A 14,766-nucleotide genomic window follows, 5' to 3' on the forward strand; every position below is an offset into this window, starting at 1 on the left:
AAATAATAACTAGGCAGACATTGATATCAGCACATACAAAAGACAAAGAATGTTGCTTAAATTTCATTGTTACTAAGGTAAGATTGTCTTAGACATGCTTCTGATAGAAATGTTGCTGCCCTGTCTTGCTAGGTATTTAAAATAAGGTACTAGACGATAAAACTGATGAAACTAAGAGATGGGGTTTAGTATATTTCAGATAAGAAAATGAAATGTATGGGGCGCCTGGGTGACTCAGATGTTAAGCGTCTGCCTTCGGCTCAGGTCATGATCCCGGAGTCCTGGGATCAAGCCCCGCATCAGGCTGCCTGCTCCGCGGGAAGCCTGCTTCTCCCTCTCCCACTCCCCCTGCTTGTGTTCCCTCTCTCGCTGTTTCTCTCTCTGTCAAATAAATAAATAAAATCTTTAAAAAAAGAAAAAAGAAAATGAAATGTACAGTTGACATGTCGTCGTATGTCAACTCTATGTAGGAGAACGTATCCCAATAAGATAATTTTATGATTATCTGAAATTGAATATCTCCTATTTCTCCTTTTTGCTACTTCAAGTAAAAATGTTTTTCTGACATATTTAGACAGACTTGAAACAATTTCTGAAAGCAAAATATTACAAAATAATTTTTCCCAAAAATGCATGTATGTCCTCTTTATTTCCTGAACTTTAAAGTCTTTTTTCCGTATTTTTCTGAAGTAATAAACATTCTCCTATATCTCCTTCTCAGCTGAACAAAATAAGGAAAGTAGATAAAAATACGAGAGGTTAGTTGAAACCAGAAGTAATCAGAGTAGTAGAGTAGCCCATTGTGTTTTTATAATAAAATGGTTAAGTAAATTAATTAAGTGAATATTCTAATCTGTATTAGATTTTTTTTTGAAGCTGATACTATGCTCAGGAAAAGGACAAACTGATTTTCCAGGCATTATATCTCAGTAGCTCTCTTTATGGTCTTTTAGATACAATATTTTTCAAAACTACTTCTCTTGGAGAACATTATCTTTAATATGTCTGAAATGCTTCCCAGCTGAACTGGGAACCTTCAATGTCTGTCTTGAAATGGGCTGTACAAGAATGAAAGGCTGTTCAATTTTAACAACTAAATTAATAATTAAATAAACTAGCTATATTATTTAAATAGGTTATTCTGACTTAATAAGCATTTCTCAGTATATGAAGTCTGAACCTATAGTAATATACTCATTAAGTACAAACCGAAACAACAAAGTGCTTCTGTGGTTATGTTCAGCAAGATTATTGGACAAAGTATTAATCTAAGATCAAGATATAAATATTTTAAATTTTACTATTTGTAGCTATGTAACTTGATATTCATAGTCACACCATAAAGCTAACACATCAAATTACAAGCTCTGCTTCATTGTGATCCACTCAGTGCCTTCTCTCTCCTTGATGTTCTTTCCATTCCTACTGCCACCATTTATGGTCTTGTTCCTCCCACCGTCCTCCCGTGGTAGCCTTGTAACTAATCCCCAGTGTCTCCAGGTCTTAATTCATTGAGTTACCAGGTTAAGTTCAGCTTTGATTAGCTTACTCTCATGCTCAAAAAAGGAAAAGAATAACTCCCTCTTCCTGTGCCTTACAAAATAGTGTTCGATTCTGCAATATAACGTTTCCAGATCCTTCAAAAAATAGATCCAATTTATTCTTTTGAAATATTATTCAGTGTCCTCCATTCCTTCGCAACATATTTGACATTGGTCACTTTTCCCCAAATACACCTTGAATTTTCCGAACTCCTTTGCTCATGTAGATAATTATCGAACCTCCAGTCCATTTCCACATGTTAAAATCCTGCCAAGAAATGTATGGCCAAGCTTGTATGTGACTTGACTTCATGAAATCACTCCATCTCATTCCAGTTAAAAATACCATCAAAGGGCAGAGATTACAGTCCTGGTTTTGTCGCTATGTAGTTTTTTAAAATTGGGGGTCCTAAAGGAATCACGTGTAAAATAAGGATATCAAACCGTTTATCTCTCCAAGCCTTTGTCAGTTATTATTTGGAATCAATGAACACAAACCAAAGGTTCGGTAACTTTATGAATCCAAGAAGCCTGTAAAAACTCTAGAACAAATATTTGAGTTTATGTTCAAATGTGCAAGGTATTTTCTCTCTAGGGAGGGGGTCTAAAGCTGCTTTCTTTAGCTCCTTAAGATGGTCCACAATCCAAAAAATGGTTAGGAACTATCATTACCCTGATCTGAGTCTTCTGTTTACACAGACATACCTAGACACACACAGTATCTCTATCTCTCAGTCACACTGGTAAATATCTGAAAGCTTTAAAACCATAGTGCTTAGCTCTGTTATCTCCTATGAGTGGTGCTCAACACACCTGACAGATAATGTTCCCATGGGTGATACACTTCCATCAAGAACAGTTTTGTGCTGCTGCCTGCTAAATGAATGCGATATTCTGTGGGTTTGGTGCCATTCCTGGTGTGCTGGCTTTAAATTTATCACTTTCTTTCCTACTCATTCAAGATTCAGTTGACAATACAGTAGTAGTGGCTGTATTATGATCGACATATTGTAGATATCAAATACGTATTTGTTAAATGAATAAAGGATGTTATTCAAAGGAGATCTAGTAAGTGAAAGGCAGTTTTTGAAAAAAGAACAAGAGTTTGAATGAGAAAGATTATGCCTAGGATAATACCATTAATCAGATTTCACTAAAGTTAATTAACTCTAACCTTGAATAAGAGACTTAGTGATACTTTGGGGAAAATACAAGAAAAAGAGTAAGTTAAGAATTTGTAGTTGCAGAAGTAAATCACAATTGGTGCTTTATGAGAAGACCCCATATTGTAAACAAGGTTACTACACCTTTTAGAGACCTTGTAAACCAAGGACAAAATACATTACACTAAGAATATAAATGCAATCATATACAATAATTACAGTGAAGACAAGACAGTTCTTACATCTTTCAAAAGGTAGTCACTTGTACTTCTATATTAGCCTTTGTTTTTTTTAGTTCCTTATACTTGTTGTAAGAAGCAGAGGTTGGACAGTCCCCAAGTAGGTGTCTCACAAAACTCCGGGCCCTCAGTAGGCTGATGCATTGAGGGGCCAAGCATCCTGATAAGAGTAAGGACTGCAGGAAAGTAATTTTCTTTTCGCAGATAACAGCATGGTTCCTATAAATCAAAATATGCTTTGTTATATTCTCATAGCTCTGGGATTGCAGGTACTACATACCAAGCACTTTCTTGAATGAAGAGATCAAATTTGTGTATTTTCCCTGTTTAAAAATATACAAAAGCCCAAGTGAGAAGCAAAGAACTAAAAGGTGTGTAAATTGGTTCAGTTTAGGTGAATTTCCCCTACAAGAGGAGGGGTTAGGATTTCTCATGAGGTTGGGGCAGTACTGTCTTTTTTTTTTTTTTTTTTTTTTTAAATATTTTATTTATTTATTCATGAGAGACAGAGAGAGAGAGGCAGAGGGAGAAGCAGGCTCCCAAGGAGCAGGAAGCCCGATGCGGGACTCGATCCCAGGACCCTGGGATCATGACCTGAGCCGAAGGCAGACGCTTAACCGTCTGAGCCACCCAGGCACCCAAGGGGCAGTACTGTCTTATTTCTCATTAGTTAACTTTTTCTGTTTTGTTCTTACTCCTTTGATAGGTGATATATCCATACTCCAGAATTAACAATTTTTCAAGTTTTTAGAAAGCCATAATTGGCAGTTTCTTATAAAGTTGAAACATATACTTACTATAAACTCAGCACCCCCACTCCTAGGAATTTGCCCATGGAAATGAAGACATTTGTCCTTGCAAAATCTGAATTTTTATAGTAACTTTATTCATAATCACCAAAAGCTAGAAACAACCTCTGTTGTTCAGCTAGTGAATGGGTAAGCAAATTCAGGTGCATTCATATAATGCAGTACTACTTAACAATCAAAAGGAACAAATATTGGTATGTCCAATGACATGAATAAGCATTTATACTAAGTAAAAGAATCCATATTCAAAAGTTTACATATTCTGTGATTCCATTTATATGACATTCTAAAAAAAGTAAAACTATAGGGACAGAAATCAGATCAGTGGTTGCCATGAAATGGGGTTGGATAGGGGATTGATTATGGAGGGGCATGAGGAAACTTTTTGGGTGATGGAACTGTTCTGTATCTTGAGGTAGTGGCCACACAGCTGTATAAGTTTGTCAGAATTTACAGAATCATACATCTAAAAAGGGTGAATTTTATTGTATATAAATTATATATCAGTAAGCAAATAAGACACTGTACATCTACTACTATATCTTATAAAACATCCCAGTAGAGTCTGGTGCTGCACCTTGTAATCAAACGTTAATATTTTTGCAATGAAATATATGATAGCTATGTATACCAAGTTGGTTAAGTTTTTCCGCCAGATGGATTTTTGGAGCTTTTTGGATTTGGGATTTGCAAATAAATTGTGGATGGATGACTATGGAAAAAGCACCACTGGTGTAGAAACAAAGAATATGGAACTATCGGCCTAACTGTTTTGGATCAAATATGGATTTTACTTTTCCAAACCCCTTTTTTAGGAACATTGTGATAGTAAAAAAATCAATGTCCCACGTCTCCCAGTCTCACGCAACTCTCCCTTCTTGTCTTCTTTTTGATATATCAAAAGGTCTTTCCCTCTACAGCATAATCTAAAAGGTCCTTTTCTTTGTAAGTACAGGCACATTTTGCAGAATATCTCATTGGTTAATAACGTCCTGTAGGAACACCTTTCTTGGCTTTTAATATCCAGTCTTTTAGAGAGTATATATATCTTATAACCCTTTTGGGGGGCTAGTGTATGTTTATATTTATGTCCCAAATTTTAATATTTATATTTTTAAAACAACAACAACAACATAAGGAATAGTGCAGAGGACAATAGGGGAAGGGAGGGAAAAACCGAATGGGAAGAAATCAGAGAGGGAGAAACCATATGAGACTCTTGACTCCAGGTAAATAAACTGAGGGTTGCAGAAAGGGAGGTGGGTGGGGGGATGGGGTAACTGGGTGATGGGCATTAAGGAGGGCACGTGATGTGATGAGCACTGGGTGTTATACGCAACTAATGAATCGTTGAACATTATATCAAAAACTAATGATGTACTATATGTTGGATAATTTAATTTAAAAAAAGATTTAACACTCATCCTAAAATGTAAAACAAAACAAAACAAAAACAACGAAAGTCCAGTGGGAGGTCTTGTTACATGCCAAATACAATTGACAGAATGTCAGAAACAGGTTTAAATTATTTGAAACTCTGCAAAGAGTCCATAAATGGGACACGTATCTTAGATGTTGCTGGGGTAAGCAAGGTCATATTACTGCATACAAAGAAACTAGTTGTTAACAGTTCTATTATTTATTGATTGCATTACATGTTTTTTTGCAGAGCCCTTGTTATGTTTGAATGTTTTTGGAATGTTTTAAGACATTGGTTTAGGTTTTTGTGTTGACATGTAATCTGTTGTTATTTTTTAAACACTTAAATATTGTTATAGAGGATAATATAGTTGTATTCGGACTCTTTTTCTTAAAATTCAGTAATATACAAATCACCACTGTCTTCTGAAAGAGCTGTTTTCATTTAGCTTCTGTTTGGAGTGTTCCCAAAAATTTAGAATTAACTAAGTAAATAGTATAGGTTGAATGAAATCGCTTTACTGCTTTCTCTGTAATTCCCACATGTAGTGTTTTATAATAGTTTAGTAGAGATTTTGTACCCCAGATAATTTTAAGTTTTTCCTTAAAGTTTGTTTAGAGCAACAGTAAAATTGTCATAGAAGATCTGAGCAAAAAAAAAAGAAAAGAAACATCTGAGCAATATTGAGAATCAAATACAGGATGAGAATTTTAGAGCTGAAACCAGAGGTCATTTAACCCTTCACCCTCCCTTTCCAGACGACAATAAAATGGAAGGTCCCTGGAAGATAAAGTGACTTTCCTGAGGTCACACAAGTAAATTGAAGGCAGAGCCCCACACGCTTATTGAAAACTTGAAATAAGGCTAGTGCAACCGAGAAACTGTGTTTTTATTTTTTTATAATGTTAATGTACGTAAAAGTAAACAGCTATGTGAGAGTGCTGCATAGTGCATTGGACAGCAGGGCTTTGAGGTTATATGGTATTACAGCACAAGCCACGTTTAATGGTAGCTAATGTTGGCTAATTGAAAAGGTCAGGGTTGTAGGAGGCAAAAGAAGAAAAGGATCTCCACTAGGAAAACACTCTGTCGAAGCCTAGAATTTGAAAGCCCCAAATGATTCTGTGTTTAGAATGGATGTGGAGTGTTTAGTTTGACCATGATTCTAGACTTAACTAATAGTATGGACTTTGAATCCAGTATCAGAATGAGTGGGAAGACTGGTAAGACTCAGAAGTAGGAGGCAGGCATTGCGAACTCTGGTAACTCTGTAATTTTTCTCCAGTTGTCCTGAAAATATTTATGAAAGATTTCAGAGAGAAAAAAATAATTCAAGAATTCCCGGAGTTTATTATAGTAGAATAGCAGTCTGTCTGAAAATTGCTTTTGGTGGAAGACCCATAGCTTTAGCTTCTTGAGATTAGATTATTTCCTGGTGCGTTAGTGAAATTCCTTCCACAACTACATAGTTGGTTCTAAATTTTCAAATCTATCAGTGAAAATACAGTGGAGTTTGTCACCTAAATTAATATTTTCTTCCCCATATGGGCTGTCAGGTGAGCTACAAGAACCAGTTCATCTCTTATATTTGCTGGTACCTTGACGAGAAAAATCTCTCTGTGAGAATTATCAATTCATGGTACTATTTAGCACTCAGCAGCATAAGAGTCCCTAAACCTGATAACTGAGATGATTGATTACAAAGCCCTTCCCTTGAGATATCTAAGGCAGGAAGAATTAAAGCATGCTATAGGAAATGCCAAATGCTTTGATCATTTGAATAGACCCAGAATGAATTTTTCTCTTCCCACTCCCTTGGTCCACAATGTTAAAACAATCTAAAAGGTTAAGCCCTGTATACTTTTTTTTGGTCCGTGTGTACAAGCTCATCTGAAAATTCAAATGCTTTAACATGGTTTTGATGGAAGTATTTAGCTTATGTAAATAAATAGGTTTAACCTATTTAAAGCTAGTTATTGTTGTTGTTTATAAAATTGCTTTATCACTATTACTGTTTTGTTACTGTTTTGTTTATATCTGTCTTTTAGAGTTCAGATTTGGTTGGTTTGTGCTCACATATTAGCTTTTTTCAGAGCCTGACAGATCATGAATAATGCTCAGTAAAACTTTAGACAATTCATTTAACTGCTTCAGTGTCAATTTCATTAACTGTAAATGAATATGTTGCAGAGGATCCCTTAGGAGAACGATTCTGAAATTGGAGGTGAGGTGACAGAAGAAAGGTGACTTTCAAATTACATTTCCCTCACTGCATCTAAGAAGATGTTACTATAGGCGCGTATTGTGCATGTCTTCAAAGTAGGGAAAAGTCATAATCCTTTTTGAGTCCTTCATTGCTCTAAGAATTTGTGATTCTGTGTTCATAGTCTTTCCATGCTGTTTCACCTCAATAAAACCAAAAGACTCAGTTTTACAAAACTAAGGCTACTTTGATCCTGTCAGTTACTGAAGAAAGAGGCAAAAGCACTTTAAAGTGTTGAAATTGAGATAGGTCAATAATTATGACTCCTATTTATTGATATAAGTTTTCTTCATTTTTTAAAAAGATTTTATTTATTTGACAGAGAGAGAGAGCGAGAGCACAAGTAGGCAGAGAGGCAGGCAGAGGGAGCCGGGGAGCAGGCTCTCCGCTGAGCAGGGAGCCGGACGTGGGGCTCAATCCCAGGACCCTGGGATCACTACCCAAGCCGAAGGCAGACACTCAACCTACTGAGCCACCCAGGACCCCAGTGTTCTTCATTTTTATTCAAAAAGTAATTTTGCCTTCATACTAAGTAAAAAGAGAAGTTTTTTTCTAACTACCTCAGAAAAATACAAAGGGGAGTTTCATTTTTAACCTTTTTTAACCGTTATTTTTTTAACCTTTTTTTAAACCTTCTTTCTGATAGCATACCTCCTTAACACATTGACTCACACCTCCCCGTCTGTGTGTGTGTGTGTGTTTATTTTGACATATATCCTGTCATTAGTTTACTAATAAAAAAGAAAGTCAGACTTTGAAAAGTAAACTTTGTGGCTTGCTTATTTTTTTAAGCCCACTTATTTTATTCTAATCAAAGAAAAAATATAAGCCATTTATTTTCAGCATTCCTGGCTGCTATTATCTTGACTATAATTGCCTAGTTTCCTTTCTGGCTGATCTATTGCTAGCCTTTATCTGGATGTTATTAAAGAATATAAATGCCCCATAGAGCACTGTAGTCTCAGCCAGAATATTTTCAGATTCTCGGCTAAAATGAAACAGAACTAGTGGTTTGGCTGTTAAGTAAGTAGCTCAGATTTGTTGTCGGAATGTACGAGGGACTCTAAATTCACTGTTAGTTGTTCCTGAGATGTAGCATTTGAAGAATAGCTTCGACTGTTTATGGATTATGGTCCTTGGGCACCAGATAGTGGATGTTGGAATGTATTGCAGAAAAGCTGATTAAAGTACTAGAGTCTTTAACAGTAAAAGTAGGAAGTCATTTGTAATACCTGTGCTTGACTCTGTCAGATGCACTTACATGCTTCCTTTAGAAAGCTTTGGCTTATTATCATCTTATCCATGCAGGAATAACATTTTTGTAAAAATGTGCCTTTTGGAGAAGAATTCAATAAGCTATACTTGATGAGAAGTGTATGTAGGTAGACTGATTTGAACTTTGAAGATCCCAAGTACTTTGCAGTCTTATTTTCTAGCTTACTAAAGTCATATTTCACCATGACTCAGATTTCAGTAGTAGGTACTTTGGTTCCCAATTTTCATGTGTTGTGACTGTTAACCAGGGAATTTATACTTACTTCAAAATGTAAACTATGTCAGAATTCATTGTCTCTCCCCATCCCCTACCTCTTGGGCCACTTTCTCCCCAACAGCAGTTCACTGAAGTAGAGTATAATTACAAAACTTAACAGGTCTTTAAATATACTTTGCACTCCCCTTGTTAAGATATTTCAATTATTTCCTCATTGGTTTTGAAATAAAGTTCAAACTTCTTAGAGAGCCATTCATGATCTGTTCCTTCTCTGTCTCGCGCTTGCTCACCCATTCCCGTGCAGTGTGTGTGGGTTTCAGGTTTGCAGACCTCCTATTTCCCTCCTCATTTCTTTTACTTTGGTTGCTTGCTTCTCCTTCACCCTTTTTCACCTGAGCATCACCTCACATATACCCTCTTCTAGGAAACCTCCCTTGAACCATAATTATCCTGTCTCTTATTAATCTCAGTTAGACTAGGCTTTAAGCTCTTTATAGCATTTGATAAGATTCCTTTCATACTCTACCAGAATCATGTGTTTGTCTGTCTCACTTAATAGATGAATATTCCTTGAGTTCAGAGATGATAGTAGTGTCTTTTGTGGTTTTGAATCTGGCATATAGACCTTTCAAATAAATGTTTGTTGACGGACTGACTAAATGACTTCTACAGATAATTTTATAATTTGACTTATTTTGCTCCTGATTCTTAAGGCATCTGAGAGTATGGGTTATGCCATTTTCCTCACAAGAAGCTTTTTAAGTTGACTCCCTAACTTCCATATTGCCACCTAAAATGTATAGTAAAGGTAGGTCTTTGGCTTTGGGAAGACAAGAACCTTATTGGCCAGGACATAAAGTAATATAAATCTTAAAAATCAGTTAAAGAATGTGGATGGAATACAGTATTTGGGAAATTGGAAAGACCAACTCCATGATCATGAATAATGCATTCTAGCTTATCTGTGTATATTGTTGAATCTGTGACTTTAGTGATATATAAAATTCCCTTAAGAGAGAATAGATATTTAATAACTTTTTCCTTATTTGAAAATAACTGTGTACAGGGGCACCTGGGTGGCTCAGTCGGTTAAGCAGCTGCCTTCGGCTCAGCTCATGATCCCAGGGTCCTGGGATCGAGCCCTGCATCGGGTTCCCTGCTCGGCAGGAAGCCTGCTTCTCCCTCTCCCGCTCCCCCTACTTGTGTTCCCTCTCTCCTGTCTCTCTCTCTGTCAAATAAATAAATAAAATCTTTAAAAAAAAAAAAAGAAAAGAAAATAACTGTGTACAGTTTCTACATTTTAATGTAATCTTAATTTGAGAAGCAAGACAAAGTTTAAAAGAATATTTGGTAATGATGGGTTATAGAATTTAAACATGGGCTTGGTTGTCCTTAGGTGTCTTTATAGTATTTGCATCAATATTCTGCATTATGTGACAAAATAGAAACAAAATACAAAGAAATCCATATTTATAAGATGACAAGATTTTTAAAATAATTTAAGCTTAATTCTGAATAGAATAACATTTTCATTTGATCTAAAATTTCATTTCTTCTTATATGTGTGCTTAATATTTGCTTTCATGTAATTGTTTGCTTAGACCTTTTGTATAATTATTTCTTTCATGATATAGCAAACTGAGTCAGCATATTATAGCTGAATCATAGTCCTGGCTGTTCTTTTTATTTATTGAATGAACAAGCACTGTATTATTAAAATTCCTTGTCCTTCAATTGAGCTTGCAAAAGAAGCTTATTTGTTAGATCTTGAATACTCTAAGAAATGTGTATCCAAGGTTTTAAATTATATACCTGGTTTCAGTGCTGTTTTAAAAAATAGAAGGGAGAAAAATTATCCACATTTCAATAGTTGGCTATCTGCTTATTCTCAGAGACCCCTGCCTCCTTTTTAAAAATAATTTTAAGGTTTCTTGTTTGTTAAAATTTGGTATTGAATTTGTATATAAAGTGTGAAGACTGTAGCATGTAGAATATTATTGTCATTTAAGAATGTATTCACTGTTTTGGTTTTTGGAGCGCTGCCTCCAAGAGGTTCATAGCATTTGGTACGGAGTTCACGTATTTCTAGTCTACAGACCTACCCTATTGAGGCAAAAGCTTCATGATGCCGATGTATTTTTTTCTACTGCTATAATGCTCAGCAACGGTAATTAATTTTTTTTGAAAAAACTTTCCATGTCATTACAAATAAAACTGAGGTTTTTTTGAAGCCTAGTAATTTGTACCTTTAAAGAGCCACATTATTTTGCTTTTGTCTCAGAATGTATTATGCTTCACAAGTATACTGTGACAGCCTGAATAGGAAAGGGGGGAGGGGACATTGTCTTCAGCTGGCATGCTGTTATCAGAGGGAATGTGTTTCTGGACACGAGATTTAGCATTCATTGGTTGTCTGAAGAAAGCTGTTTCATCTGAGGATTGGACAAGAAGCTGCGTCAATTTGCTGCCCGTCTCCAAGGCACTGGTGATGCTGCCTTCACAAGCTGGCTAACGTCACGGCTCCATCACCCAGCGGGGTGTGGACTCTCTTTTTCTGTTCTTCTCTATTTAATTCTGTATTTGCTGCCTACTGCATTTCTTAATCTGTCTTCTGCCAAATGCTAACAGCATGATATTTTGCAATCATCTAGGTGAATACAAGAAAGACGAACTCCTAGAAGCTGCTAGGTAAGTGATTCCATTCATTTTAAGTGAGTATAATGCATGTAAGGGAGAAAAGGGGGAGGGCAGGTGGAGGACTATAAAAATTATAACATGTTATTGTCTTGCTTGGATTTTACGTGATAATGCAGATAAGACCTTATACTCAGTCTCTGTATACTTTATTTTACATGATTAGTGTGTTAAATGATAAGAGTTTTTCAACATGGTAAAGATTATAAGGTTAATTTTATTTGAAACATTTCTTAGGGTACCTGCAGACCTTAGTTGCCCAGCTTTTCGGATGATCTTCTTGGAGTATTTAAATACCTATCTCTTCATTCTTCTGTGAAAATTTTTCTAGCAAAGCTTGAATGGGGGGCATAAAGTAAATGTTAAAATTCTCATCCATATTCTTTTGTTCTTGGTCATTTATAATTTAATTAATTAGCTTTTTTTCATCATTTTGTTATGTATTTTTAAGTCCAGTGTTTTAGATCACTTATCAGAGTAAAGTTTGTTTGTAATTAAGAAGGTGACTTGATGCAGGTAATTAAAACAAATGAAAATGTAGAAAGCTACATTACCCAGGAAGTACCACTGTATGATGATTAACAGGAATTAATTGGGAATATATTAATTTAATTGACTATACCAAAAGAGATTCATTGAGAACCATATGTAAGAAATCAAAGCAAACCCGTATTATTTTCCACTCTTCTGAAAAATAACCATAAATATTCATAAGAAGCTCTATAATTTTATAGGAATTGACTCACTCCCTTTTTACAGGAGTGGTAATGAAGAAAAACTAATGGCTTTACTGACTCCTCTAAATGTGAATTGCCATGCAAGTGATGGGCGAAAGGTAAGTTATTTAAAATATAATATCTTCCTTCAACAATTTCTTCTTGCTTTACACTGAAAATTTTTGAAGTTGGCATAGATATATGTATATATATACACACATATATGTCTATATAACTGTATTTTTACTGGCATCTTTTGACCATAAAATGAAATGCAGCTGCATCTGTTATTGGCAGTTGTGACATATTCACAGAGCTGGTGAAGCATGGATTTTAAGCCTTTTCTCTTAAATGTCAGACACTGAAAGTTGTTTGTTAAATGGAACTGCAGCTTTGTCGGTGATTAAAATTATAACAACATATATTATTTTCCGTGTATGACCGTGGAAATTGGAAATATTTGTATATGTCCTATTTTTACCCGTCTTTGTTAGGGTATTTGCATTTTTTATTTCCTGTTTGGCAGAGGGAGATTTGTTTGCTAGATACCAACACTTTTTTCCATTTAGAGCTGAGAAAATGCTAACAATTTTTTAGATATGTAACAGTCCAGCTTTTTTGTTTATTGTTTATTTAATTGGCTAAGTTTTTGTCATGGTATATTGAAAAAATAGATTAGAGAGAAATATTCTGCATTAATTTACAGTTGTTAGAAATGTAAGGTGTATATATAAAATGTACAGCTGGCATCTTCGTTATGTGCTTTGTATTCTTGCTGATTATAGGCTGAAATGTAACCCTTCACAGCCTCTGGTAATTGACTGCAAAGTTTTGCAGTGATTTACCTAATAGATACTAAAAAACAAAGCACTCTGTACTGTAAAGTCCTTTTAAAAATGACAGCTCATATCTTAATGTTTAAGGATAGATATTGCATTTTAAAAACATAACATATTTATTAAGTTACACCGTAAATATTGAGGAAAATCATTTTGTGCCTAACATTTAAAGAATTAGTTTCTTTGAAATTATTTATAGTGAAAATGTGCTCTGGAAAATGTCAGGATGGATGGTACACCCCTTAGATACAATGTCTTTATAGTGCCTTCACGCTTTTTCCCCATTCCAGTGAAACACATTTAATAGTGGCAACGAATTGAATCCTCCCCTAAGAATATATGTTATTTGTTATTATAGCTGGCTCGTATATCGTGAAGTATCATGTGGCCTAGTGAGCATTCAGTTTCTCTGGATAATTTGGGGGAAAGACTTCTACTTTAATGGAAGTTTAAATTATGTATATTTCAAGCTATAAAATAGCAAAGATTTACTCAGTATTATTGATGACTTTTGGGAGATGTTGTTAAATGATAACTGCTCCTTTTTTTTTCCTTCGATTTTGAAGTTGCTTTGGGGATTTTAACGTTCTTGAGTTACTTTGAGCTCCAGATTCTGTTTGGATCCTCTCCCTAGATAAAGTGACTTTTATCACGGTGCAGAAAAGGGCCTTCTTAACCATAGTAAGTGTAGCTGTATCTTTATATAGAGCTTGTCTAGAGCCCAGCTGACTTCAGGTTTTCTTAGTCACCTTAATATTACAGAATTTTTGTGAGATTACTGTGGCAGGAGTCGATTTCCTTCCCAGCCTCATTCTCCCCTCCTCACCCTTATACCTTGCCAGCCCCATTTGTAGCTCAGGAAATCATAATAATTAAGGAGCATGAACACTGATAATTAACAAATTACCTCTTCTCCCTGCCTCACTCCCTACATAACTATATAGAACTCCCTTTATTTTTCCTTCTCCCCAAAGGAGGATATACTTCCCTCATTCCTTTAGCCGGAACCAGTGTATTTCTTACCCAGATTCCTATGGCTCCTTTTCTGTATTACTCTATGGCATTTACCACAGAGATTTTTCCTCTGTTCATCCATTAGCTCTTTGTATTTTGCACTGGACCAAGCCCGGCACCTTGCAGGTAGCAGAATCTTAGGATATGAATATGCTCCCTAATAAACATAATTTCATCCTCTGAGTGAAGAATCATCTGTGCTCTTTTCCATTTAGAAAATTAACTCAGAAGTATGTGAATAAGAGACTTTATATTTTCTGTTATTATATGTTATTACTAGTATTATTTTACTAATTTATTTTTGAGTTATTATATGATGGAGGAAAATTATATATTTTAATGTAGAGAACATTTTTAAGAACATGTTTCATATATTAATATTGTACTATAGGATTCATAACATATATAATGCAGTATTTCTCCAAAATGTGTTCTTAGGCTTTTTTAGATTATTAATTTGCTCAAATTAGATAGAAAAAGGAAATAAGACTTAAGCATTTATTAGGTTTTGGTGCTATGCATAGAACATAAAAAATCATTCACAATTGTGCATCGGTATGCAAAATGCAAATAAAA

General features: G+C 35.1%; 1 protein-coding gene across 1 annotated transcript in view; it reads left to right on the forward strand.

Annotated features, from left to right (window-relative positions):
* The window catches only part of TNKS (tankyrase), a 198,354-nt gene that overhangs the window by 97,188 nt on the left and 86,400 nt on the right, over window positions 1–14,766 (forward strand). Inside the window, 2 exon segments of the mRNA XM_021694117.2 lie at window positions 11,579–11,615; window positions 12,381–12,456. Of these exon segments, the coding sequence (XP_021549792.1) occupies window positions 11,579–11,615; window positions 12,381–12,456 (113 nt within the window).

The sequence above is a fragment of the Neomonachus schauinslandi genome, chromosome 2, assembly GCF_002201575.2.
Source record: "Neomonachus schauinslandi chromosome 2, ASM220157v2, whole genome shotgun sequence".
Classification (NCBI taxonomy): Eukaryota; Metazoa; Chordata; class Mammalia; order Carnivora; family Phocidae; genus Neomonachus; species Neomonachus schauinslandi.